Source organism: Aptenodytes forsteri, unplaced genomic scaffold (genome assembly GCF_000699145.1).
Source record: "Aptenodytes forsteri isolate BGI_AS27 unplaced genomic scaffold, ASM69914v1 Scaffold79, whole genome shotgun sequence".
NCBI lineage: Eukaryota > Metazoa > Chordata > Aves > Sphenisciformes > Spheniscidae > Aptenodytes > Aptenodytes forsteri.
In genome coordinates, this window is record NW_008794776.1 from 2546903 (window position 1) to 2570790 (window position 23888).

At 45.2% G+C, this 23888-nt stretch overlaps 1 protein-coding gene across 2 annotated transcripts in view; it reads left to right on the forward strand.

The window, feature by feature from the left end:
• The window catches only part of ULK1 (unc-51 like autophagy activating kinase 1), a 91746-nt gene that overhangs the window by 24929 nt on the left and 42929 nt on the right, over window positions 1–23888 (forward strand). For both annotated transcript variants that reach the window (XM_009274331.2, XM_009274332.2), the window contains exons 5-9: window positions 2572–2745; window positions 4487–4560; window positions 7287–7388; window positions 15813–15871; window positions 19798–19880. In XM_009274331.2, the coding sequence (XP_009272606.1) occupies window positions 2572–2745; window positions 4487–4560; window positions 7287–7388; window positions 15813–15871; window positions 19798–19880 (492 nt within the window). The remainder of the gene's footprint in view (window positions 1–2571; window positions 2746–4486; window positions 4561–7286; window positions 7389–15812; window positions 15872–19797; window positions 19881–23888) is intronic.

Consider the following 23888-nt stretch of genomic DNA (forward strand, 5'->3'; position numbering starts at 1 on the left):
TGGCAGCATCTCAATTTCACAGTCCTGCCTTGCTGCATTACCTGGATTTGTGATATATAATGCTGCCAGAGGATCCAACAGACCTCTGTCTAATTTTGCTGCGCTGCAATGTGGTAGCTCCGTTATGCCACAGCAGAGGCGCTGTCTGCAGGCTCAAGACACCAGCTTAGATTCTGCGCATGTCTGGAAAACAGCACCTTTGCAGGGCTGAGAGCTTTGTACAGACTTCTGTGAAGTGGAAAACTTAAATTCTGCAGAAATTAGTAGCTTAGAGGCCTGTTTTCCTTGGGTGAATGGATTTTTCTGATCTTGGTAGCAGTGGGGGGTTTTTTTCAATATAAAGAGATAGGATTCACAGTAGGGAGGCTTAACTGGTTTGCTTGAGGGATAGTGGCTAGCACTGTGTTAGCCTTATAGCCACCAAATTATATAAAGGAGAGGGTAACGCCTTAAAGATGTGGCATGCTGTTGGAACTGCAGGTCAGAACAAGGCTCTCAACACCGTTTCTTTGCTAGCGGCAGAGTGTATTTAGCCAGGAGTTTGTAATTGCCTGCCAGCTTAATAATGTTAAGAACTGCCAAGTTTCAAGTCTTGCTTCGTGTTTCCGGGAAGATGAGACAACCTGTCCTTTTCTGGGCCTGAGCTGAATTGGGCAAAAAAACTTTGGAATTCTTGCTGTTTTGTTTAAAGATGGTGTTTTAACCATTCCTAAATAGATTTCCTTGAATAGGAATCACAGAAATATTGCAGAGATGTTTTGTTGGAGAGAAGGTTGAGCACAGCTAAGATGCTGGACCTTTAATAGACAGAAAATGGTACAGGATTGAGTACACTGATATACTTCAGCAGGAGGTCGGGGAAAGCCTTGTTAAAGATGAGGTAGCGCTTTTTTCAGAAGATGCAAGTGGGTTTGGTAGACTTGCATCTGAGCTGCCTCTTAATATCCTTAAAATCCCTTCACAGAATCTCCCCTTCTTGCAGAGGAGTCTCTTGAATTCCAGCTCAGTGCCAGTTCATGAGCAAAAAGGCCCAGTGAGGGGGGAGAAACTCTATATACATGTGCACTGGTCTCACGTGTATGAGTCCAGGACCAGCTGATAGCCATGGTGACATTTTAGCTCTGCTTCTGCCTCCTTCTAGAACAGTGAGGTTTGGGAGCAGTGGGAGTTTATTTTCTATTCTAAGTGCTGTTTAACTTATCTGTGTCCCTTGCTGTTTCCCATGCACGTATTTTAAAAGTTAGATTTTTAATTTCCTGTGTTGTGTTAAAGCTGTGTGCAGCCTCATCTGTGTTTTCGTAAGGATTCCTTCCTTCTAGCTGACTAGGTAGAGTAGCATTTTGAAGGTCCTGCCAGCTTGTTTTAATGTCTTACTAGAGAACAGCTGGAAAAACACTAAATGAAGTCCCAAGTAATTTACAGGGACCTTTTACAAAAGAAATTATTTTATTCAAGTGGAACGGTGCTTGCTTTAAGCCTGACTTGCTCAGTGACTGACAAGGAGGCAGGCTGTTGATCCTGGGGTTTGTTCAGCAGGCTGCTCCCAGCTTTGGCAAGAGTTTTCATTTGTATAGTTCTTAAAATAACGAGAGCTAATGTCGCATTGCTCTGATTAGAAGAGCCAGTTGAACATTGTTTTAATCCCTTCAATATTTATTTTCACACCACAGTTCTTGGGAAGCCCATATCTCAGGAGAGTGCAGTTCAGAGTTTCCATATTTGCAGATTTTGATTACTAATATATTTATTTTTTTAAAAATCTTGCTTATGAAACCATTCTTGCTCCATCTATGGATGCAAGATGGAGGGTGTCAGATGACAGTTTGTAGGGGCCATTTGGTAGGGGTATGTTGTTAGGTATTGGACCGTAGTTCACCCTAACACTGGGTTTGGGATTAGAATTACGGTTTGGTCTAGCGGGTGATGATGCACAAGGATTAGGCCTAGGCTTGGACTTGTACCCCGAAGTTACAGATCCCTGCTGGCCATGTACCCTAACTGACTGTCTGAATTTAACCTACCAACCCTTTCCAGGCCAAGCATAAGCCTTACTGATTCTTGCAGGCATAAATCCTAATCCTAACTGCCTTTCCTCTTAGCTCCACCTTTAGACGTAGTCTTTGTGGTAAAGCTCTGACCTTAGGTATCCAACCGCTATCGACCTTAGCTCAAAGGTAGCGACCCTGCCACTGCTTGGGCCGCAGGCCCTGCCTAGTGCTTGCCTAGATCTGTCTGGCAGCTCTTGCTGAGGGAAGCCCTAAACCTCACCAAATGTCACTTTCTGGACCCAGCTGATAACCCAAATCTAGCTCCTGCCACTGGCCTGAGTTCACCCTGAGAGACTCAGGGCTGAAAACAGCCCTGACCACAGAATAAGCTGGGAATGCAAATGCTCTCCCTTGTTGCCTGTAGGAATCATTCAGAAATAGCGTGTGGAGAAAAAACGCCATACGTAGAAGTAAAGATGCCACATTATGGCTAATTGCTGTGGAGAATCTGCCCTCTGGGCTCTTCAGAGAACTAGCATTGTAATTTTTTTCATCTGTGGTCATTTTTTTTCCTCCTCCCTAGCTATGCGGACACTTAGTGAAGACACCATCAGGCTCTTTCTCCAGCAGATAGCAGGTGCCATGAAAATGCTGCACAGCAAAGGCATCATCCATCGGGACCTGAAGCCACAGAATATCCTCCTTTCCTACGCGGGAGGCAGGAAATCAAATCCCAACAACATTCGCATAAAGATCGGTAAGACCCTGTTACAAACGTCGCCCTAAGAGCTCTCGGGAGAGTTTGGTGATGGATAAGTGGCAAGCCTCAATCTTTCTTTGGGGAACTGTCTAGGGGGAGGAAAGAATTGCTGCACTCCTTAAAATGCCCTAATTTTTTTCATCTTCCTCACTTAGTTCCTCTGCTAGGCATAACCATTAGTTGGCTCCAAGCAGTGGGAGCAAGAGCTTTCTGCTCTGCCAGGACACAGACTAATGCAAAAGAAACTGGGCAGGCCTTGCTCCACTTCCAAGCTGAACAGTGCCTCCCGTGGTAAAAATGAACACCAGCCTGCCCTAATTGGCTTGTAATCTCCAGGCTTACCGAGAAACGAGCAGCCATTGTGACTTTTTGTCTTCGGCTTTTAATAGAATTGAGGTAAACGTTGCTGTCTTAAGGCCTGAATCTAGCTGCTCTCCTGGCTGGCCTCAGAGAGCACCGTGGGAGTCAGGCGCACCTGAAAGCAGGCATTTCCACAGTCCAAATTAGAGGCAGGCTTCTCAGCTGCATCTTGAAGAAATTCACTTTTTGCACATTAGGCCAGTGGCACAGATGGACCAGTAGTTGGGACAAATGCTCCAGAAATCTAGTTACAGAGCACACGTATCCCCTGTGGTCCCTCAGAAGTGAGTGCTGGATGATATCACCCTCAACATGTGGACTTTTGATTATGTTACAGTTCACAAGAACACCAACTAGATAAAACTGTTCCTTGCCTGAACCCTGTGCTGTAGAGAAAGTGTTAATGCTTTCATTCAGCTGAGAAATGAGGTCCAGTGGAAAAGTTTGAAACATTGCTGCCCATTTGGCTGAAGTGGTTTTTGTGAAGTGCAGAGTTACCTGGAAGGTGGAAGTGACTGGGAGCCGCAGACGCAGGCAGGAGGGCTGCGGGCACGGCTGCTCTTCAGCATGATGTACCCTGCAACCCCTCCCTCCTGCTTCCCTGGGAAGTACATGGTCTGGGGAATAGCTAGCCATACCAATTCATTACTGACAGATGACAGTGTAAACAGCTGTGTCAATCTCCTAGCTTGAAATATCTGGTAACCTTGAGAGAACCTCTGAGTATCATATGATCAGATGCTGAGTAACCTGCAGAGGTAATTCATCTTGGTATTCCTTGTCCCTGGCTTTTCTAGCCACCAGGTGAACTATGGCTCAGCTTTCTGTCCTCATGCTGGGGTTAGCACTGTTGAAACTCTTCTAAAGAAATTGAGGAAGACTGTTTTCAGTAGGACTGGTCTAGAAATGTGGGTGGTGGCGAGCAGTGGTTTCTCTTGGATGTCTGTTACATTGCAGCCTTTTCAATGGAGGGGAACTTGCAGTTACCCAACTTAAAAGTTGAGATAGCAGCAGATGAACTGGCACGCTCTCGCTGAAGTCAAGACAGCTTTACCAGCTTCCAGCAGCTGAGTGCAGGCAAATGGGTACAGGAAGAAGTGACTGTTTTTCTCTGAAAAATGGATGGGAGTTTGTTCTTCTAAATGCTTCTTTTGTGGCTTGGTCTGTCGTTTTCTAGTGTCTGTAGTGTGCATTAATAACTAGCTCAAGGACGTTGCTGCTTGAGAAGAGAGCTATCAAAGTCTTGTTAAGATGGGGTACTTCACTTGCTGCGAAGGTTCATGGGAAGTGAAAGAAAAGTAGGGGGAATCAACTGGAGAAGGTGCAGGCTCTCTAGAACTGGTGACTGATCCTGGCCTACCTCTGTTTCTCTTTGCAGCTGACTTTGGGTTTGCCCGATACCTGCAGAATAATATGATGGCAGCAACATTGTGTGGTTCACCAATGTACATGGTAAGTGTGTTTTGCCTACAGGTTTTTCTGTATTGTTCTCGCTCTGCCCCCCAGAAGCAAGTCTTTATTTTTTGCTAGTCTTTCCCCCAAAGGTGAAATTTTATTTACTTGTCAGAAACCAGCTATTACACAGGGAGACTTCATAAAGTTCTAGCTGCTGGTAATGTTGGACAATAGGTGCCTGTGTTGACATCTAACTTTCAGGTGAGCTGTGGATAAATAAAACTGAACAAAACCGAGTATTGATTGCTGTCTGCTCCCAGAAACTGCATCTTCCAGAGGAGACCAGGGCCTCTCCACTGAAGGCATTGGGAAATGAAATCTATCTCCTCTCCTGCAAGCAAAGCAACAACAGAGAGTGAGGGCTGGGGTGATATTTCACACATCTGGCTATATTTGAGGTGTTGCTTCCTTGAAGAGGAACCTCAGTACATCACTGCTTCAGCAGGCCCTTTTGAGACAGAGTGGTTCCACGAGCCTGCTGTCACCTCGGGCTTTGCAGTCATTTTTGCTAAGGCTGCAGCATCAGGAGCAAGGTCCCTGTTTAACAGCAGTTTTGTAAAATCTCCCAACTGTTTTTAGCTCTTTGGTCTTGCAAAATCCCTTCAGATCTATGGACCTATGCAGGCGGAGATTTTGCCTTTCTGGCTAACATACTCCCAAGTATGCTTTGCTGTACAGCTCAGCAGATGGGTGTAAACAGAGCTCACCTGCTTCTGTTTGCAATTTGTTTTGTGCATTCCCACTCCCTAACCCTTCCCCCCCACTAATTCTTTCACCAAACCAGCTGCTTCCAGGGTGACTTCTTAGCTTGTGAAACAGATGTGTTTAAAAAAAACAAACTGATCCCTTTCATCCCCCTTTGTACTTCCCACTCTGGGACCAGGATGTGAAGAGGTGATCTCTTGTTTGTACTCGTGGCAGCAGTCGAGATCTCGGTGTCGCATCAAGTCAGTGAAATTAAAAATGACAAAACCAGGCCAGAAATAAAAATGTCAAAGCTGGCCATGTAATAGTTCCTGGGGACATGGGTGTGTGAGCTCAAAGTAAAAAGATGATGTAGATCAATTTAAGTTGAAATTTTTACAAGTGCCCTGAGGCAGTAGGCACCTGATTTTGAACATGGTCTAATCCACTCTCAAGTTTTTTGTCTGTACTCTTTGAGCAGAGTTAGGCTGGACTGTGCTGCACTGCACAGGGGTAGCGTGTTTGGTAATCTGTTCCACAGTACTAACTCAAGCAAAAGAGACTTCCTCTCTCTCCCTTTTTTTTGAAGCCTGATGTTTATTTGAACTATGCTATATGTGAAGATGATGTAACTTTCTCCTGTGAGAGTTTCCTGAATTGTCTATTTTTTAGTGATATATTTTCTTTCGGAGTCTCTTGTGCAAGTAAATGAAAACACCCAGCTTATTTTTTGAAAGGGCTGGAGGAACCTAGTGATGACCTTTTTCTATTTTATTTTTTTATTTTAAACAACTCTGGACACTACAAGGAATCTCAGAACGTTTCATATTGTTCTCTGTTTACTGATGGATTTGAAGAAAGATGGGGAGGGAGGGTTCAATTGGGATTTAGGGGGTGTTTGTCCCTACTACTACTGTGGATCTTGTGGGGTAGCCCTGGGAACATCTGCTGGCAAGGCAGGCCCTTATTCCCTGCTTTAGCTCGTAGCCCATTGCTGCTCTTTTCATTTTGCTCTTTTAAAAAAGAAAGGTATCTTACCCACACCCATACCCTGATATGATCCATGTCACGTGAGACTTGAAACCTCCTTGTGCAGTTCTTGTCCCACTTCCTTGGCTTTGTTTGGTGTCATGCCTACTTCCCTTAGGGCAGACCGAGCTCCTGTCCACAACTTGTTTGCCACCCTTTGATTTTTTTTTTTTCCGTTACATGTGGCCCTTACTTCTAACAGAGCTAGAAAATTGATCCTGTTCCATGCTGGCAGCACTGCAATGAAATCTGTTGTTACAAACACGTGGGATTAGCAAGCCTGCCCTTCTGTCCCTCTTCTTCTGCTGCCGCTCCTAAGGCACGCTGCCTCCTGAGCCATGGGGCTTTGTGGATTTGCACCGTCTCCAGCTTCTGGAACAAGCCTGGGGGGGAGCAACCGAGGGCATGGTGTGAGATTAGAAACCAGAGTCTGAGGCACAGCAGGGCTCAAGCTGTTGGACTGAAATGCACAGATCTGCCTTTGGACCCAAACTGTGACCTTGGCAGCAGGCTCTGGAGCATAATTAATATGCTGCCATCTTAGGCTAAATGAGGAAAGTGCATAAATGGTGCAGATCAGGATGGAGGCTGAAGCTTACCTGTGCAGTGTGAGCCTTTGCTTTTCTTGATCATTTGCCTGTTACTTGCTTTGGTTTAGAAGATCCATCTGTGCGATTTCAGTGAGGCTTCTTCTGAGCACAGGTGGATTCAGCAGAAAACGGTACGCTGAGAAGGGAAAGTAATGAGTTTGCCCAAAGTAGCCGAACAGGATAGGATTTTTTTTTTTGTCTGCCTGAATGAAAGTCTCTGCTTCCCCTACTTAGATAGGGAATTGCCCTTTCGAGGTAGTGTTACAGTCTTTTCAGGAGCAAATCTTTCACGGTTATTGGGGAATCTAGCTCAAGGGTTTTTAAAGCATAATAGTGACTTCTGTTTCTTTCTTGCAGCTGCTTTAAAAAAAAAAAGCTACATTTTTTTATAAAACAGATTTCTGTTCTCTCCCCAAAAAGGCACCAGAAGTCATTATGTCTCAACACTACGATGCCAAAGCTGACCTCTGGAGTATAGGAACCATCATTTATCAGTGTCTGACAGGAAAGGCTCCTTTTCAGGTGAGTTGCTTAGATCTAATGTTTCTGACTCTCTTGCTTTTTTCTTTTTTTTCCTTTTAATCCGCTTACTCAAAGGCTTCTGTCATCTATAATATCAACTCCCATAGATCTAGCCTCACGGAGGTCTGGCTGTCCAACACCTTGACAATGTGGTGCTTTATATGTTGTAATGCTGGATGTGTTACTAGAATATGACTCTCCTTCTCTGGGCTGTATCTCAGTGAAACGTATTTCCTGGTTATAAATCCTTAGGAAGGGTCATCTCTTCAGAAAATTATCATGAATCAGTTAAAGCAGTGGCTTTTTTTTTCCAGGCCCACACTTAAAAAATCAGTTTCTATTTACAACTCTACTCAGTGTATAATTTATAATTATAATTCTGTTGGGTATGGAAGGACAATAAGGAAGATTGCAATTGCAAGTTAATGTTTGGGATGATTTGGTGGTAACTGGTGTATTGCAGCTAAATTGACTTTGTTTTTAGAACAGTAAATAGGATCTTTTTTTTTTCCAGGCCCACACTTAAAAAATCAGTTTCTATTTACAACTGTACTCAGTGTATAATTTATAATTATAATTCTGTTGGGTATGGAAGGACAATAAGGAAGATTGCAATTGCAAGTTAATGTTTGGGATGATTTGGTGGTAACTGGTGTATTGCAGCTAAATTGACTTTGTTTTTAGAACAGTAAATAGGATCTTATCAAAAGGATCTTATCTGTCATCTCACAGCAATCCCTTCTAGTCTGAAATGTTTATGTTCATCAAGTCCAAACCCCTCCAAATATAACACAGTCCAGTAAAACTCCACCCTGTAATTTATGCCATAACTTCTGGATAAGCTAGAGCGTATCTTTTGTGAAAGGTATTATCTGATTTTGAATTCTCAAATGATGGAGAATTCATCACAGCCTTATGCAAGTTGCTTCAGGATTACTTCATGTCTTTTTAGGCTTATATATAGCTGGAGTTCATCTAGACTCAGTGCATTTTTCTTGTTCCCAATCATTAGTGGGCCATACTGCGTATTACTCTTCTTCCATGCTGAATGAGATCTGCAGACTCTCCCTTGCAACCACTATTTTAAAGTACTATATTTGTCAGGTTTTTTTCGTGCAGTCTTATGGCATAGCAGAGAGATGCTCGAGTTGCTGATACTGCTTTGCTTCTGTAATGTGTGAGTTCTGTAGAGCTTGTCTCTAATCCATAGAAAAAGACCAAACCTCAGATTTGCATACTGATGTGTCAGCTGATGCCAACTCTTCAGCTTCTTAGGTCAGTTAGGGCAAATGTGAACTGTGGCCCTCTTTTCTCATGTCCTGACATCTCTTCATCCTGACTCCCTAACAAAAAAAACAAAACCAAAAACAAACAACCTGAACAAAAAAAAGGTCAGGTTGGGAGGGAGGGAGGGAGGGAATCTATGCTCATGTAACAAGGCAAATTTTATGAACAGCAGGGCTTTCTGAGCTTCAGTTCCACAGCTCTCTAGGGGGAGGGAGGGAATCTATGCTCACGTAACAAGGCAAATTTTATGAACAGCAGGACTTTCTGAGCTTCAGTTCCACAGCTCTCTAGAATTTCACACAAGACCTTGAATGTTTATGCAGTTAAATCATCAGGAAGGATAAAGTGAATTCCGAATCTGTTGCAGGAAAGAGTGGGCAAATACGGAAGTAAACTAATGGTATGTTTTGGTTTTGTCTAGAGCCAAGAACACTTTTCTCCTTCAGGGTAATTTTTTCCCTGCTGCTGTAAGAATCTTCCATTCCAGTGCTTTATATTCTGTCCACCAGCTTGCTCTGTATTTAGAGCAAGACTTCATTTCCTTTGCATGTTTCTTTTTTTATAAACACCCCTACATAGTGCACTGAAACTCCTGAATGGCTCCTGTTTACTGGCTGCATCCACTTGTTGTCAGTGTTGGTATCTTTGTTTGAGAGGAGAAAATGACTCTTAGGATAAAAGAAAATAAATATTTGTGCGTTAAGAAAAAGATGTGGGGGTGGAGACTCTGCGTGCACAGGAGAGCCTTGCACTCGTTCTGTCTTGTAACTTGGTGCCTTTTAGTCTCTAAAGGCACCTTGATACTGTACTCGTTCAAATGATTTATTTATCATTTAACATGGTGACTTTATCATGGGTGTTCTTCGCTTAGTAGCTCACACACAACCTTGGGGGATCTGATTTGTTTGAAAAGAATTAGGTGGCTTTTATCATTGGTCATTGAAGCATGTCACAGAAATGTTCTTCTGAAAACACTTGTTCATATCGAGAAAGACTTTCACAGGAAACAAAATTGAATACTAGTCAGCTTCATTCAGCTCTCCAGCCAAGGTTTTGAAAGGGCAGGTGGTCAGAAAACCATCAGCTCTCTGTCTGTATGTGTGTCCTCAGGCTCACACGGAGGTGAGAGCAGTCCTGTATGCCTGTGTCCCTCTGGTTGAGGCATGCCAATACCCTGCCTCGTGGTGAGCAATGAAGGGATGTTTCGGTCCCTGCCCAGCGGGTCCTGATCCTTGCTTTGTGCTTGCCTGACTGGATAACTTCTCTCTTTCCCATGTACATCCAACATCTGTTGGGCTGGGGACGGGGGTCACTTGTTTCTCTATTTTAATTTTTCCCCACGCCCTTTCCTCTTTTGGGGTTTGTATTTTGAAGCAAAATGCCAGGCCCCATTTGTTACGGCAGTAGCAGCTGTGGATTTGTTTGATCAGGGAGAGAGGAGAGCTCAGCCCAGATGGTTCTCTGTGCACCATCTATTTGTTTTGACCCTGTGTGTCACAAATTGCCTTCTCCTAGCTGCGAGTTTCAGGTGAAAGAAGCCTGTCTAGGGCAGATGTTGGAAAGCTAGTTAAAGGTTAACTGGCTTTGTTTCTTTGTTGGCATGACTGTGTTGTAAGAATTTGCTGATGGTCACTGAGCAGGCGAGAAGCTATTGTTTACAGGGCTTTTAGGAGGAGAGAGGGGTAGTGGACAGAGGTGATGGGGAGACCGTGAATAGGAGTGAGTGCTTTTGGGAGGGACAGCTTCAAATGGGTGGGGAGATAACAGGCTGATTCCACATAGTGCCACCAGCAGACTCAGTTGTACAGGGCAGCCACGAACTGGATTTCTGACGTTAACCTCTTCAGGCTTAAATCTTCAGAATGCCTTCCCTCCCAGACTGGCAAGGAGAGCCCCTCACCTTTGTCTAGCTGAGATTCCCATGGGAATCTGGAGCATGGTGGCCTGAAACATGCTGCATTTGGGTGCTCTAGCTGTTTGCTGCATGAGCCAATTAGGCACCTTCATGGGGATGCAAACCAAAAGGACTCCAGTGTTGTCTGTAGTGAGGAGGAATGAGCTGTCTAAAAATAAAATAGGGCTTCGGGTGGCTGGGTTAGATGGAGAAAAGATCAAATGTGTGGAAAAGCTGAGGCAGCTGTCAATCCAGAAAGTGCTTGTAAATCAAGACAGAGATGTGTGTATGTGCATGAATGTGATTTCTAGCTGTCTCAAAGTTAAAATTAACTGTAGCTGGGTCACCCAAGGCAACTTCCCAGAGCTATTCCTGTCCCTTCCCTGCCTCCTTGCACACAGACAAGAAAGAAGCTGCTCATGCTCAGATGTGAACAGTTGGTAGGATGGCTGGGGAAGCTGTCTTAAGGAGCTTTTTGTATTAAACGTGCCCACAAACAAAACAGTGAGACTGCCATAGGGATGAGATTAATGGGATTCATAATCCCTATAAACAGATTTGCTGAGCACTGTATTAATGTGGAATTGTTAATTTGCCTTGCCTAATAAGTGGTCTGCGCTTGCATCTCTTCATTTCTGTTGCTGAGGACAGGACTTGAACAGTGCGTTTCCCGGTCTTGCTGACCGGTACTGGGAAGTGCCTTGAGAGTACAGTGGTTTTCTCTTGTCCTTACCTGAGCTGAAAAGATTGGGACCCAGTGCCCGCCATGAGGTGGTGTAGGCTGTGTAGACAAGTGACAACCAGAAGCAAAACTGGAGGCAGAGAAGAAAAAGATTTACACAAGGTCTAAAATATCTTCCAAAAACAATCTAGTCCTTGTCAGATGATGTTTTAAATATGATTAGAGTTAAATTACCACAATCTCTTTTTTCTTTTTTTTTTTCTTCCTTTTTTCTTTTTTTGTGGGGGAGGAATCTCACTGATGTTCCTGGTGGTTTCTGTTGTGTGACCCCTTTAAAAACTGGGCAGCTCTTGGTAAGCAGACACACAGCCAGGCACAGGCGCTTTGTGTCAGAGCTGTCTCTGGCAGTGGCGTGGGTCCACTTGGACAACAGATCCTGCTGAGGACCTTTTTCTTTTTTGTGGGGGAGGAATCTCACTGATGTTCCTGGTGGTTTCTGTTGTGTGACCCCTTTAAAAACTGGGCAGCTCTTGGTAAGCAGACACACAGCCAGGCACAGGCGCTTTGTGTCAGAGCTGTCTCTGGCAGTGGCGTGGGTCCACTTGGACAACAGATCCTGCTGAGGACCATGAAACCTGGTTGTCTGCTGTCTGAGCCTTTGCGTGAAACTTCTCCTAGCTGCTTTACGGACATGGTGCGCTGTGTCTGCGGGAGAGTGAGCTGGGGAGCAGGGAAGTGACAAGAGAGGTAATGCCAGTTTTGCTGCCTGGTCTGGCAGCTCTGAAGGAGTTAAACCTGCCTGCGTATGTTCTCATCCCAGCTAGCTGCTGGGTGAAAAATTAATTTCTAAGCCTGGTGTACCAAGTCCACTGTTTTATTTCTGGGTTAATTCTGCCTGCATAAGTACTAGGATTATGTATCACTTACAACAACTGCTATGTTGTGAAATGGGTCTTGAGGAGGACTAGGGAAGGGAGGATTTTATACCCAGAATTTGAACTCCTGGTTTATTTGTTGGGCAGGCTGTTCTTCTGTTCCCAAAGCTGTTCCTCTGGACTGTCCTGTGTCAATGGGGACAGGTATTCCTGGCAGTGGTACATTACTCTGCTGAAATTGGGCGCAGTGATTGACTTGTTGCTGTAGACAGTGAGCCATCGGCTTTTGGCCCGGTGTTTGTGGGTCTGATCCTGCTCTGTTGGGAGTAGAGAGAACAGCAGCTAAAGAAAAAGGTTTAGGGGGGTTGGTTGGTTTGTTTGTTGGATCCCCTGAATGCCAACCACTTAGTTGTGGGAGTCTTAAAATATCAACTGTTAAGACTGCACAAGCAGAAGGTATTTGCAGCAGGTTTTCAAGCTTTTCCGTAGAACTACTGAGCTAGAAACATCACTACTTTTTTTTCTTTTTTCTTTCTAACATATCTGAATCCCTTCTCTGCACCTCCAAATCCCCAGGAATCCCAAAGGAAAGGATTCAAAGAACAGAGCAGATACCATACACCTGCTATGAAGTGTTGACTAGACAGTGCTCTTCACTGTGGGTGTGAATGTCTCTGGCCCGCTTCTGACTGAGCGCTGGACTTTCGCATCCAGCCTTTCCCCAAGCACAACAAATCCAGTGCTGAGTGTTTCTGGAAACACCACCCTGCGTGCTTTTCGCGTGCAATTCACTTGCAGGCAGCCAGCACCGAGTGGGATTTGGCAGGGTTACACTGAATGCCTTTGTTGGCTCAACATATTTCCACTGCTGCTCAGGACAAAGTAACAGAGTGGCAGGATTGAATTTGTCCAATTGTCTTTATATATAGAAAGGACAGACAAAAACAGAGCCAGTTACACTAATGCAGCTGCTCCATAGTAACATGAGAGGGGGAACAAGGGCATGAATTGGACTGCTGGTATGGCCCCTGTTCTTGGGAAAAACTGAGCTGTCCATTCTCCATCCCTGTTTCTGACAGATGGATGCTGTCCTACAGGTAGCAGCTGGCTCGGTGTACCTTGAATGGTCTAGTTGTTAGGTGCCTAAAATGTGCTTTTTCTAGTATTTTTCTTGGGTAGGGTGTATCTGCCTGGAAGGTGGATTTCAAATTAAGTCCTTAGCTTCCTAGAAGAAGGAATTCAAATGGCATTTTTAGTGTCTTACAAACATTTCTCCATTTTTTTTCCCATGATTTTCAGAAGCACTATTTATTGAAAGAAGAGGTGAGCAAAGTGGCTGAAGGTACCAGTGGTTTATGAAATGGGTGCTAACACCAGGAGAGCAGTGGGCATGTTATTGGGAGCCTGCTGCTAGGAGCAGAAATGTGTGACTCGGTTGATTAATAATGAAGTTACATGAAGATGCAGTTGCTTTTACCAAATTAATGGTGATCCATAGTTGTCTGTGCTGGGCACTCACTAAAGTGACTCTATTCCCCAGCAGGCAGCTACCTATATCAGAGGCCAGCCTTGAATTGTGGGCTCTCGGGGACAGCCCTCGTGAGGAAGCGTGGTCTGGGTTGGTAGGGGCCTGACACCCTGGATATGGTCCTTGCAGAACAAGTGGGAATGGTACTGAGACAGCAGAACGTGGAGAAACAACGTCCCTAAGGGGGTATCTCTTTAATTTGTAAAAGAGGAGAGGAACTTTATTGAGGATTTTGTTTCTATCCAAGCTAGTGCTTAGAAACCCTCTCTAATGAGCTGGGCTTTGCATGTGTGCTGCTTTTAATATACTCTGTCTTTATTGCCAGGAAAATTTCTGACAAAACAGTGTTTGAAACAGATCAGAGCTTCATTGTATTTGTGAAACAATTGAGTTGTTGCGACAGGAAATGAACAGAGCAAACAGCCAAGGCTTGTATCTCTCTGATGTGAGCAAGCACTTCGCTTCCCTGCAGTGGAGTTCTGTTCTTCCTTGTACATTATGTCTGTCAGGCATATTTTTTCATCACGCAGAGCGTTGTGGCCAAGCCATTTGGTGCAGTGTGTATGCTTGCCTCATTAAAGTTTGCCAAACATTAAGAATCTAATTACAGGGCAAGATCTGCAAGGGGAAGGGTGTAAAATGGAGTTTTACGGAACCAAATCAAATTGGGTGGCAGTGATTGGAAATTTTGATGCAGTTGGCATCTGTGTAACAAGGTGCTTTGCTGAATAACATTCATTTTAATGATTTGTGAAGAAAGTATTTTGCACCTCCTGTTTGGGTCCCTGCTGTGTCTGTGAACAGCAAAGGATATGCTATTGCAGAAAGGAGAGCCAGGAAATCTTTCTTATTTCCTTCTTTTAGGAATCCAGTAGCTCTTATTGGTACAAATTGATAGGAGAGCTGTGAAGCTTGGGTTGGTAAACTGTCCTGCTCGGTACTACATGAGTCTATTGATGTTAGCAGCTTTTAAGACTCTCCCTTTGCTTTCTCTTGAGGTTTTGTACTGAGCTCTCAGTTATCCTTAATTTTCATCTTCAGCCAGAGGGAGTAGGTGATGTTGAAACAGCATCTTATGTGGCTGCTTTTCCAGCCATGCTGTGTTAGTGGTATTTTGATGGCCATCTGCAGATTGGCTTGTCTGATTTGCTGTTTTAAGCATCTTAATTGACCTTAAATGCTTCTAATTTAGAAATGGAAGTAGGTGGAAGGCTCAAGGGTTTTTTGAGGCTGCCCTGAACATCAGGAGAAGCTGTCTGTTGCCTCCTTGTTCACACTTTCCTACACACTGCTGCACCAATAATTGATTGCAGATGAATCTCTCTGATCTTCCTTCCCTGTTTATATGTGCTTTCATGTCTGTGTCATGCCAGCCAGCCTCCTCTGCCTTTAATAAAGAGACTTTGCCTAAGCAGAAAAGCTTGAGACACTAGGGTTAATTTACTGGCCTGTATTATTCATTGCATAAAAACAAATGGAGAAATGACGTTAGGAGATTTTTATGTGTCTGTGCTTCTGTACTGGCGATTTTATTTTTAACCTCAGCCATAAATCTCTTTTTTTTTGATCCCATCTCTCAGAATTTGGGATCTTGTCGTCAACATCCCCAGCAGTTGTGTATATTACTGCACAAATAGGAGCTGTGGCTTGAGACCTTCTGGCTTCCTGGAATTAAAGTAGAAAATCCTAGTTTGGTTGCTGTTTCCCCATGTTCCTGGTCTCTTCACAGATCCCTTGCCCATCAACAGGCTCCCTGCCCCTCTTCTAAATGCCCTGCAGCATTAATCCATGTTCTTGGCGGGAGCTGCCACTCATCATTGGGACTCCTCATGTCTGCAATTATGTAGCCTCCTGGGTGAGGCTGTTAGGCCAGCTCAGACCTGAGTATCAGAGCCCACTGCAATGAAGCTCAGCCCTTGGAAGGGGAGAGCAGGACAGAACCAGGTCAGGGACAAAAAGGCAGCAGGCTGAAATACTGTATTTTCACTCTGGCACAGCGCTGGCTTTTCAATCTAAAGCAAGCTGCAGCTTCTCATTGTGCTGGTTCAGCAATTGAAAAGTGCCTTTCTGCTCTTCAGAGTAACTGTGAAATAGAAATGCTAATCCCCTTCCTTCGTTGTCAGCTGCTTCATGCACTGGTTTTCTTTCTCCTCTACAGGCCAGCAGCCCACAGGATCTTCGTCTCTTCTATGAGAAAAACAAGATGCTGATGCCGAAGTAAGCATTTTTCCAGTGTCACTGTTTGTATGCACTTGTTTACGCTGTATTTACACCTGTCTTTGCGTGCTCCTGGCTTGTCACTCAGGGAGGTGACTGTAAAATACTTGGCCACCTGCCTTCCCCCACTCCTTAAACCAGCAGTGCTGTGCCCCAGAGAAAGTCAGACAGCAGCGGATTGCCAGAGTTGGTGTTCTCTCTTTCTGCAGATGATACTTCTCTCCTACATTGCAAAAACTCAGGATCGTTAGTGATTTCAAGAGCCAGGTAGTGGTCCTGCCCCACATATGACTTCCTGTCAGTCTTGGGAAGAAATCATGGCCATTTTTGAATCATGCGAGCAGCCAAACTGCAGTCTCTCCTGTAACCTGCCATACCTGACTGCAGATGACATTCCCATTTATCACGTGTCAGGACAGCAACTGCTTGTGTCCATCCTGCTAATAGGAGGAAATATAACCTCGATGGAAATGGACGCTACTGCAGTTTCCAAGAGGAAGATAACTGCTTTCGTCCCACCGGGGTGTATGTTACCTAGCTGTGCTGTGATTTGTCAGTGTATTTTGGTTTTGTTGCTCTGGTCTTTCCTTTTGATCTCTGAGCTCTTAAAGCAGAACCTCATGCCTGCTCTTAAAACTTCAGCCTGGTATAGAGACAGGACTGAAGTTCCAAGTTTATACATCAAAAAATTGGAAGGTGTTTTTTAACCAGAAAGTTAGTTTCCATTTGGCGGAGCTGCTAATGCAGCCACATACACAGGAAGTTCATTGAGTTGCTGTATGTGGATTATTTTTTTTTTCCCCTTACCAGTTTAGACAGCTCCAGGAGATAGCGGAAGGAACTGTCAAGAAGCTAGAGCTCTTATCAATGACTTGCGCTATACATTTAATTTCCCTTCAAGTACTTCCTTTTTTGATCAGGGGAGAAGGGGCAAATTGCTACCAGGAGTAAATTTGGGGCATCTGCATGTTCTTCTGGATTGAACCAGAGGGCGTGATGGAGTAAAACACCCAAACAAAACAACTCAAAGCAAACACACTGCCACGTAGTTGGAGGCAAAGTCTGTGTGAGCAGAACGCAGAGCTTCTGTTTCCCCTACACAGCCTAAAACGTGGCTGCTCACCTTTGAGGTAGTCCCTCTTACTAAGAGAGAAATTAATCCCTACAATTAATAAGCTTCCTTGTGTGGATCACACTGCCCTGCTGTTGCTTTGGCTCGTGGGGCGTGCAGTAGGAGGCAGGTGAGGGGAGAAATGAAACTCAGCTGTAAGAGGACAGCATGTCTGTTCTTGTAGGGGTTAGTCCTTCTCCTTTGTTGTGAGTCCTTGGTACGCGCTCTGCTTCTACCATTTTCACTCATCTCTGCTTTTTAACTACCAAATTCCTCCAAAATTTAGATCCAAGCCCATTGGTTTTTTTCACTGTAGAAGTCTGATTCGAAGCAGCCTTTGTGTAAATACCGGTTCCCTGCTTTCCAAAGTCAGTTTGTCTCTTTAACATGAGCCGCAATCTGTGCTATTTCCTGAGTAAACATGAATAAACTGCCTCCGCCAGCCCTGCCAACACAGGATGAAACACAAAACCACTCCAGAGACCTCCTTCTCGGACTGCAGCAGTGCCAGGATTTGGTTTCATTCTCCTTGGGGCTAGGCAGGCTGGCACCCACCTCCCTGGCATCACCATGGAAAGTGGTGTGTTTTGGCTTGGGAACTTGGGAACGGGGTGGGGCAGAAAAAGCTCATTAAATGCTCGCCAGCGGTCTCTGCCTGCGGGGCTGGTGCTGACAGGTGAAAGCCATTCTGAGGTGGGGAGCCCATGTCAGTAGGAGAAGGCCCAAAGGCCTCACAATTTTAATAGCGCTGATCTAAATAGCTAACACTCATTGTGCTGATTTGCATGGCAGAGTATATTCTAGATCATGGGGGGAAGGAGGCAGTTTTGTTACTTTATGTTTAAAAAGATGGCCTTGGAAAATAATACTGTGGGGTAGCGTAGCAAAGCTTGACATTTTGGACGTGAGAGGTAAGAGGAGGCAAACAGGCTGTTTATTTGCACCGACTTCAGTCTGTGTGGTGACATCTGAGGTCTGCTACTTGACCTTCCTGTTTCTTGGCTTTAAAACCATACAAAAGCTAAAGTCATTGCTGGGAAGTGGACTCATTTTGGATGAGAGCTTTATGTGTCATGGATAAATAAATGATGACGATAACACTGGAGGACTGCAGGTCTCTAGCACTAATGTATTTTTCAGGAGACTCTGCTAGCAGTGGTATCTTGGGTTATTCCGTTAGGCAATGTACTTCTAAGGCACACCTTTTTTGACAAGAGGGTGTTTCTTCTTGGCTCAAACTGAGTCTTAGTTTAACTGCATCCCTTCTGGAGTCCTAGTGGCCTCTTCCTTTATCAGCCTGGGAAGGCGCACGAAACCATTCTAGTGTCAGGGGTGGAAAAGCAGCTCTTCCAGTGCAAACAAGGATGAGGGATGCTTGCCATCGTTCTCTGTTCTAGGAATCGCTGGGCTCAAATTCCTGTGCCAGTGAGGCCTAGGGCTTCACAGAAAAATAACCGGGTAGTACTGAAACCTATAAATACACACCTTGCCTCACGTATCTAGTTTCACTGAACAAGAGTCTGTTAGTGCTAGCTAGCACCTCTTTTGCCCCCAGTATTTTTGTCCCAGCTTCTTTTTTTTACCCTGTCTGTGGCAGGGGTAGAGGTGGTGGAAATGGTGCAGGAAGGGTTGTTTCTTCCAGCGTCCGTCGGGCTTGGCTTTAGGGCGGTGAGTGATGCCAGCCCAGCAAAGTGGAGCCCTGCCCGAGCGAGCCACGTGCTGTGCTACTGAGCAGCCTTGAGCTCTGTGCAGTTAAAATTACTGTGCTGAGCACACATGCCATTACCTCAGCTGACCCACGCATGGGGAGAGGGGAAAGCCTGGCAGACAGTGGGGGCCATGCTGGCCACAGCCGTGATAAACAGAGTCAATACTGAAAGGAGTTGGAGCCACCTACGTTTAATTGGAGAGCTCTGCTCTGGCTGCGGGCAGGCCCTGGCTGCTACAGCCCCTGACGGTGCTTCTGGTTACAGAGGAAAGTCAGCAGAGCTGAATCCACTTATGCAAGAGCTGAACTCTGCTTTCCCTGCCTTAATCCGTTCATTTATTCCCTGCTTCTCGCAATCTACTGGGGTTGTGAAGAGCTGCCCTGGCCTCTCCCCCATCTGCTTGTGGGGTGAGGGAGAGCACAATGATTTACTAGCTCTTTTGTGCTGCAATGGCCATTGAAAAGAGTATTTTCTTCCTAGCTATACTGGAAAGTGGGGTAATAGCTGCACTAATTCTAGCTTGCTCGGGTGGCAGTTGCTCGCATCTTAGTGGCCTTCAATTAATAAATGCTGTATATCAAGGAAGCAAATAGACAAAGGTCACTTGCTAGTCTTACATAAGCTGCATTGAAAAGGAATGCCTTAATAAAATGGTAGTAATTGGTGATACATTTCACCACCAATGTCTTAATTGGAAGCTTCCCCTTGGTAACTGCTTCGTTTTAATGGTCTCCTTGTTCCCAGTAGAGCAAGTAGAAGAGATTTTATTTATCGCGTGCAAAATACTGCATGTCGAATGGACTTAGCTGAGAACCAGAGGGATGACATTGGCACCACTGTGGAAGGGAAGGATCTGCAGGTGCTCGTGGGAGAGGCCACTAAAGCTAGATTAGCTGTAGCCTTAACAATGACAATGGGGAGTAAAAGCCAAACGGAGATGCAAATAGAGATGTTCCTGTTCAGCCTCTCTCCAGTGAGCTTGTCTTATGTTCCTAGCCCAGCAGACACAAAGTGAGTTTGCATTTGCAGGTTGCCCTGCTGCATATGTAAAAGCAGTTTAAGTAGACTGCAAGTCTCTCTTATTTTGCTCTTGTTTTCAATCCTAGCATCCCCAGGGAGACATCAAGCCACCTGAGGCAGCTGCTGCTGGGCCTTTTGCAGCGTAATCATAAGGACCGCATGGACTTTGGTAAGATCTCCTTCCAGTTTTAGTTCTGCTGCCTGTCTGTGTCGTCTTTTGTGCCATGGCATTGCACAAACCTCCATGCTTCTGGCTGGTGCTAGGACAAGCATCCAGACACCTGGGTTTCACCTGTGCCTGGAAGACTGTATAATCTTGGGTTTTTTAGTATATGTGCTGGAAAGGTCAGTGCTGATTCTAGTACAGTTTTGTAAACCCAGAGATTTGGCACACCTTCAGCAAATGTTTCTTACTTGCATCCCCTCTCCTGGCTTCTGCGTTTTTAATCTCTCTGAACTTCTGTTGTGCTAAGTATGCTACCAGGTGAAACGTGTATCTTGTGCATCCATGCTCTTTCTCTGTCGTAGTTCCTTCCCAAAGCTGCAAGCTGCACCCATTTAATGAACAATTCAGTCAATACCCTCGCTTTCTCAGGGTCTGCAGTGATCCAAGCTAGGAGACTGTAGCTGCTTGCAGACCCTTCACTCCTTCTCCAGGTTTCTGTGGAAGGATGCCTTGGTTCTCATCAGGGCTCAAGCTGGCAGTCTCTTGGCTCTCCCTGTAGACCTGTGTCTCAGTCTCCTGACTTGGCTGGCATGAAGATTTCCTTCTTTTTTTTTTTTTTTTTTTATGTTTTTTTTGGTCTTCGTTGGGGAGGAATTTTGTGCCCGGGCATCCATGCTCTTTCTCTGTCGTAGTTCCTTCCCAAAGCTGCAAGCTGCACCCATTTAATGAACAATTCAGTCAATACCCTCGCTTTCTCAGGGTCTGCAGTGATCCAAGCTAGGAGACTGTAGCTGCTTGCAGACCCTTCACTCCTTCTCCAGGTTTCTGTGGAAGGATGCCTTGGTTCTCATCAGGGCTCAAGCTGGCAGTCTCTTGGCTCTCCCTGTAGACCTGTGTCTCAGTCTCCTGACTTGGCTGGCATGAAGATTTCCTTCTTTTTTTTTTTTTTTTGAATGTCTTGATGTTCTCAGTTGAGAAGGAATTATGTGCCAGGCAGTTCTGGGTTTGGCAACCTCTTCCAGATGTGCCTAGCTGAGCCAAAAGGTCTGAAGAACCGCTAGTGAAGCCATGCCGTAGAGGAAAGCAGGCAGAGGTGGAACCTTTCCTAGAGCCCCTGAAAAGACCAGATCATCTAAAGGCAACTCTGTTGTCTTTTATGCTTCCCCCCCACTTCTCCCTTCCCCTTGGGCAAAGATAGTCTAGACCTGTCTCAAGTAAAAATCAGGATGTGAATAGTCTCTCTCACCAAGGAAGTTGGTCCTGGTGGTGTGTCTCTTCGGAGTGCAGAGGAGAGCAGCAGGGAGCAGCTTTGCTTCCATGGGCCAGTGCTGCTGGTGGAAAGGGTAAGCTTGCCCCTCAGCCTCTGTGTTTGAATAAGGTTTGGTGCTGGGCAAGCCTGTTCAAGTGGTTTTCCTGAAACAAGGCTGCGGGGCCAAAGCCCACAGATTTGTGTTAAGTATCAGGTGGGCAGTATCACAGCAAGTCAGAGAGCTTTCTGCTTTTTGCACAGACGTTATCTTTTTACCTGAAAATAAAGTGTGCTGCTGTGTGTTTTCAGGATATTGCTTTTTATTCAGGCTTGGGGTAAAAGGGGTTTGATATTTCTGTCTTTTGGGAGTTGGTTTTCTGTTGGTTTTTTTTGTTGCTTATCTGCTCAGGTGGATTGTTTCCTGCTGAGCAGCATATGCTAGTTGATGAAGAGAAATTGTTTTGCAGCCTCTGTTATTCTTTTGGATTAGAGATACCGGGAAAGCCTTTCTGGGGACAGTGTCACCTGGCTGAAGCAAGCATGTGGATTAACCAAGGCTCATCATAATTATCCAGTGCTCAATGTAAAGGACTACTGGTTACTAGGGTGCTGAAGTGAGAAAACAAGCCTTTTGAAAGGGGAGTTGTTGAAGCTACTGACAGACTGACTTGGATATAAGCACCTCTCAGTATTATTCCCTGCAGATCATCTATCTGGGCTGTGGATCTCTACCTCTTCTATCATGCTGCTGTGCATTTCAAAAGAAAATATCTTTGAGGTTCCTGTTTCCCTGCTGTCAGAAATTGAGTCTGGTAAACCATCTTAGCCCCCCTATAAGCTGTTTTTGTACCTCTTGGGAGTAGACTGCGTGAGTCAGTGTCTAACACTTGGAAATTTGAGATAACGTACTTTGATTTCACTTTGACAACAGTTACAGCATGTCTTGCTGCATTAAGATTGTTGCTTCCCCTTAATCACCTGCGGGATCCTTTTCTCTACAAATTGGCACAGCCCTGTAAGTTGTAATTGTTTCTCAGGGAGGGTTTGTGAATATATTCTGTACAGAAGCCTATATTTGAGATATTCCTTGTGCTTTACAGAAGGAAGATCTCAATGGCTGTGTAGCATCCCATGCTGTATTCTAATATCTCCTGTCAGTTGAGAGGAAAGCAAGTACCAGAACCATGATTTATTTAGACCAATATACTTCCTCAGCATCCAGTTGTATTCTTGGTCTCATCCACCTCTGCCTCCTCTCCGACTCTGCTAAAGCATCTGAGCTTCCTCCCTGCTTGTGACACAACTGTTTTCCTTTCCCTGCTGTCTGCTGGTGCTCAGTCTTCAGCTCCTCTATGTTCCTGAGGGCTCAGAGACTCTCTGACCTACACCACCTGAAAGGACCCTTCCTCCTTTCCTTAGAGTATCAGCTCAGGAGACCTCCAGATGATGCCCCTTGCCAAAATAGTAGCAATACTGAAATGAGAGCACTTCCCTGTGCCCAGCTATTGTCATGTTTTCAGCTGCTGTCTGTGGCCAGCTGTGCACAAGCTGTTAATGTCCCACAGCTCCAGATCCTGTCTGAGGCAGATCTCCCCCTTACCTTAGATGGCTTCCAGTAGACACGTGCTTTGTCCTCCTACTGGCAAACTAACCGTAGGCTGCTTTCTTCACCTACACTATTTATAAAAGGTCTACTTTGGCTGATGGTTGGTGCCCTTGCTCACCTTTGTTCTTTACCCTCCTGCGGTGAAGATTCATGTGTGCTGCTGGGTCAGGGATGATTCCTGAGCCACCCTCCCCAGAGGAGCAGGATGTCCTGCTGCTCCTTGTTCCCTGAGGCTCTCTGTAGTCCACCTGGAGATATGCGCAGTGCCTGCCGCGGAGCTCCCCAGAGTTTAGTCGATTCACACCACAGCAACACATAAACTTGAATCTTCATTTACTTGTCATGTGTCTCAGCTGTTCTTCTACCAGGAACTGATGGTCTTTTCAATCTCAAGATTATCTAGAGGAAAGCCAAGAGGGTTTCAAGTTGCAAGTTTCCTGCTGATGATTACAAGCAGGGTTGTTAAATTTTGCTTTGCAGGCACAACTAGTAAGCAGTTTGGAGGGGGGATAGGTAAAAGTGAAAGAAGAAATCATCATTTCCACCCCCACAGTTAAATCAGCTCAGCTGAGGGATGGTACCCTCTAGAGGAGCAGGCTGAAGAAGAATCAGGAAACTCCAGCAGCGGAGCAGCTCCCAGCAGGAATAGGGGTGTTCTCCATCCACAGCAGATCTAATTTGTGAGATTCCAGCTTTCCCTGCCAGAGATTTCCATCACTTCTGTTGTGCTGAGCTCCAGACCAGTACATTCTGACTGCAGGACCCTGGCATGGCAGTGGCAAGGAGGGGCTGGGGAGAGAGGGATTGTTTAAGTTTAAAAAGCAGACAGACAAAAAGCCAGTTGCTACTTTCTGGAAAGCATTGGCCAAAGAGGAGCTGTTTACAGAAAGCAGAAGTTTGTAAACCTTGGGTGTTGCAATAGGAAATCCATGCTGGGAAAACAAGTTGAACTGCCTGCAGTTAGCCACATAATCAGTGTTGATCCATGACTAAGGCTCCTGAAAGGCTAACTCGCTGATTGTGATAGGCGAGGACTCTGTGTAGAGCTGCAGTGGATCAGAGATGGAGGAGTCGGGAGGGGTGGCTACTTGTGAGGACAGACAAACGTGTAGAACGTCTCCAGCAAGCCAGGACAGAAGCATTTCTTGGCCTGGAT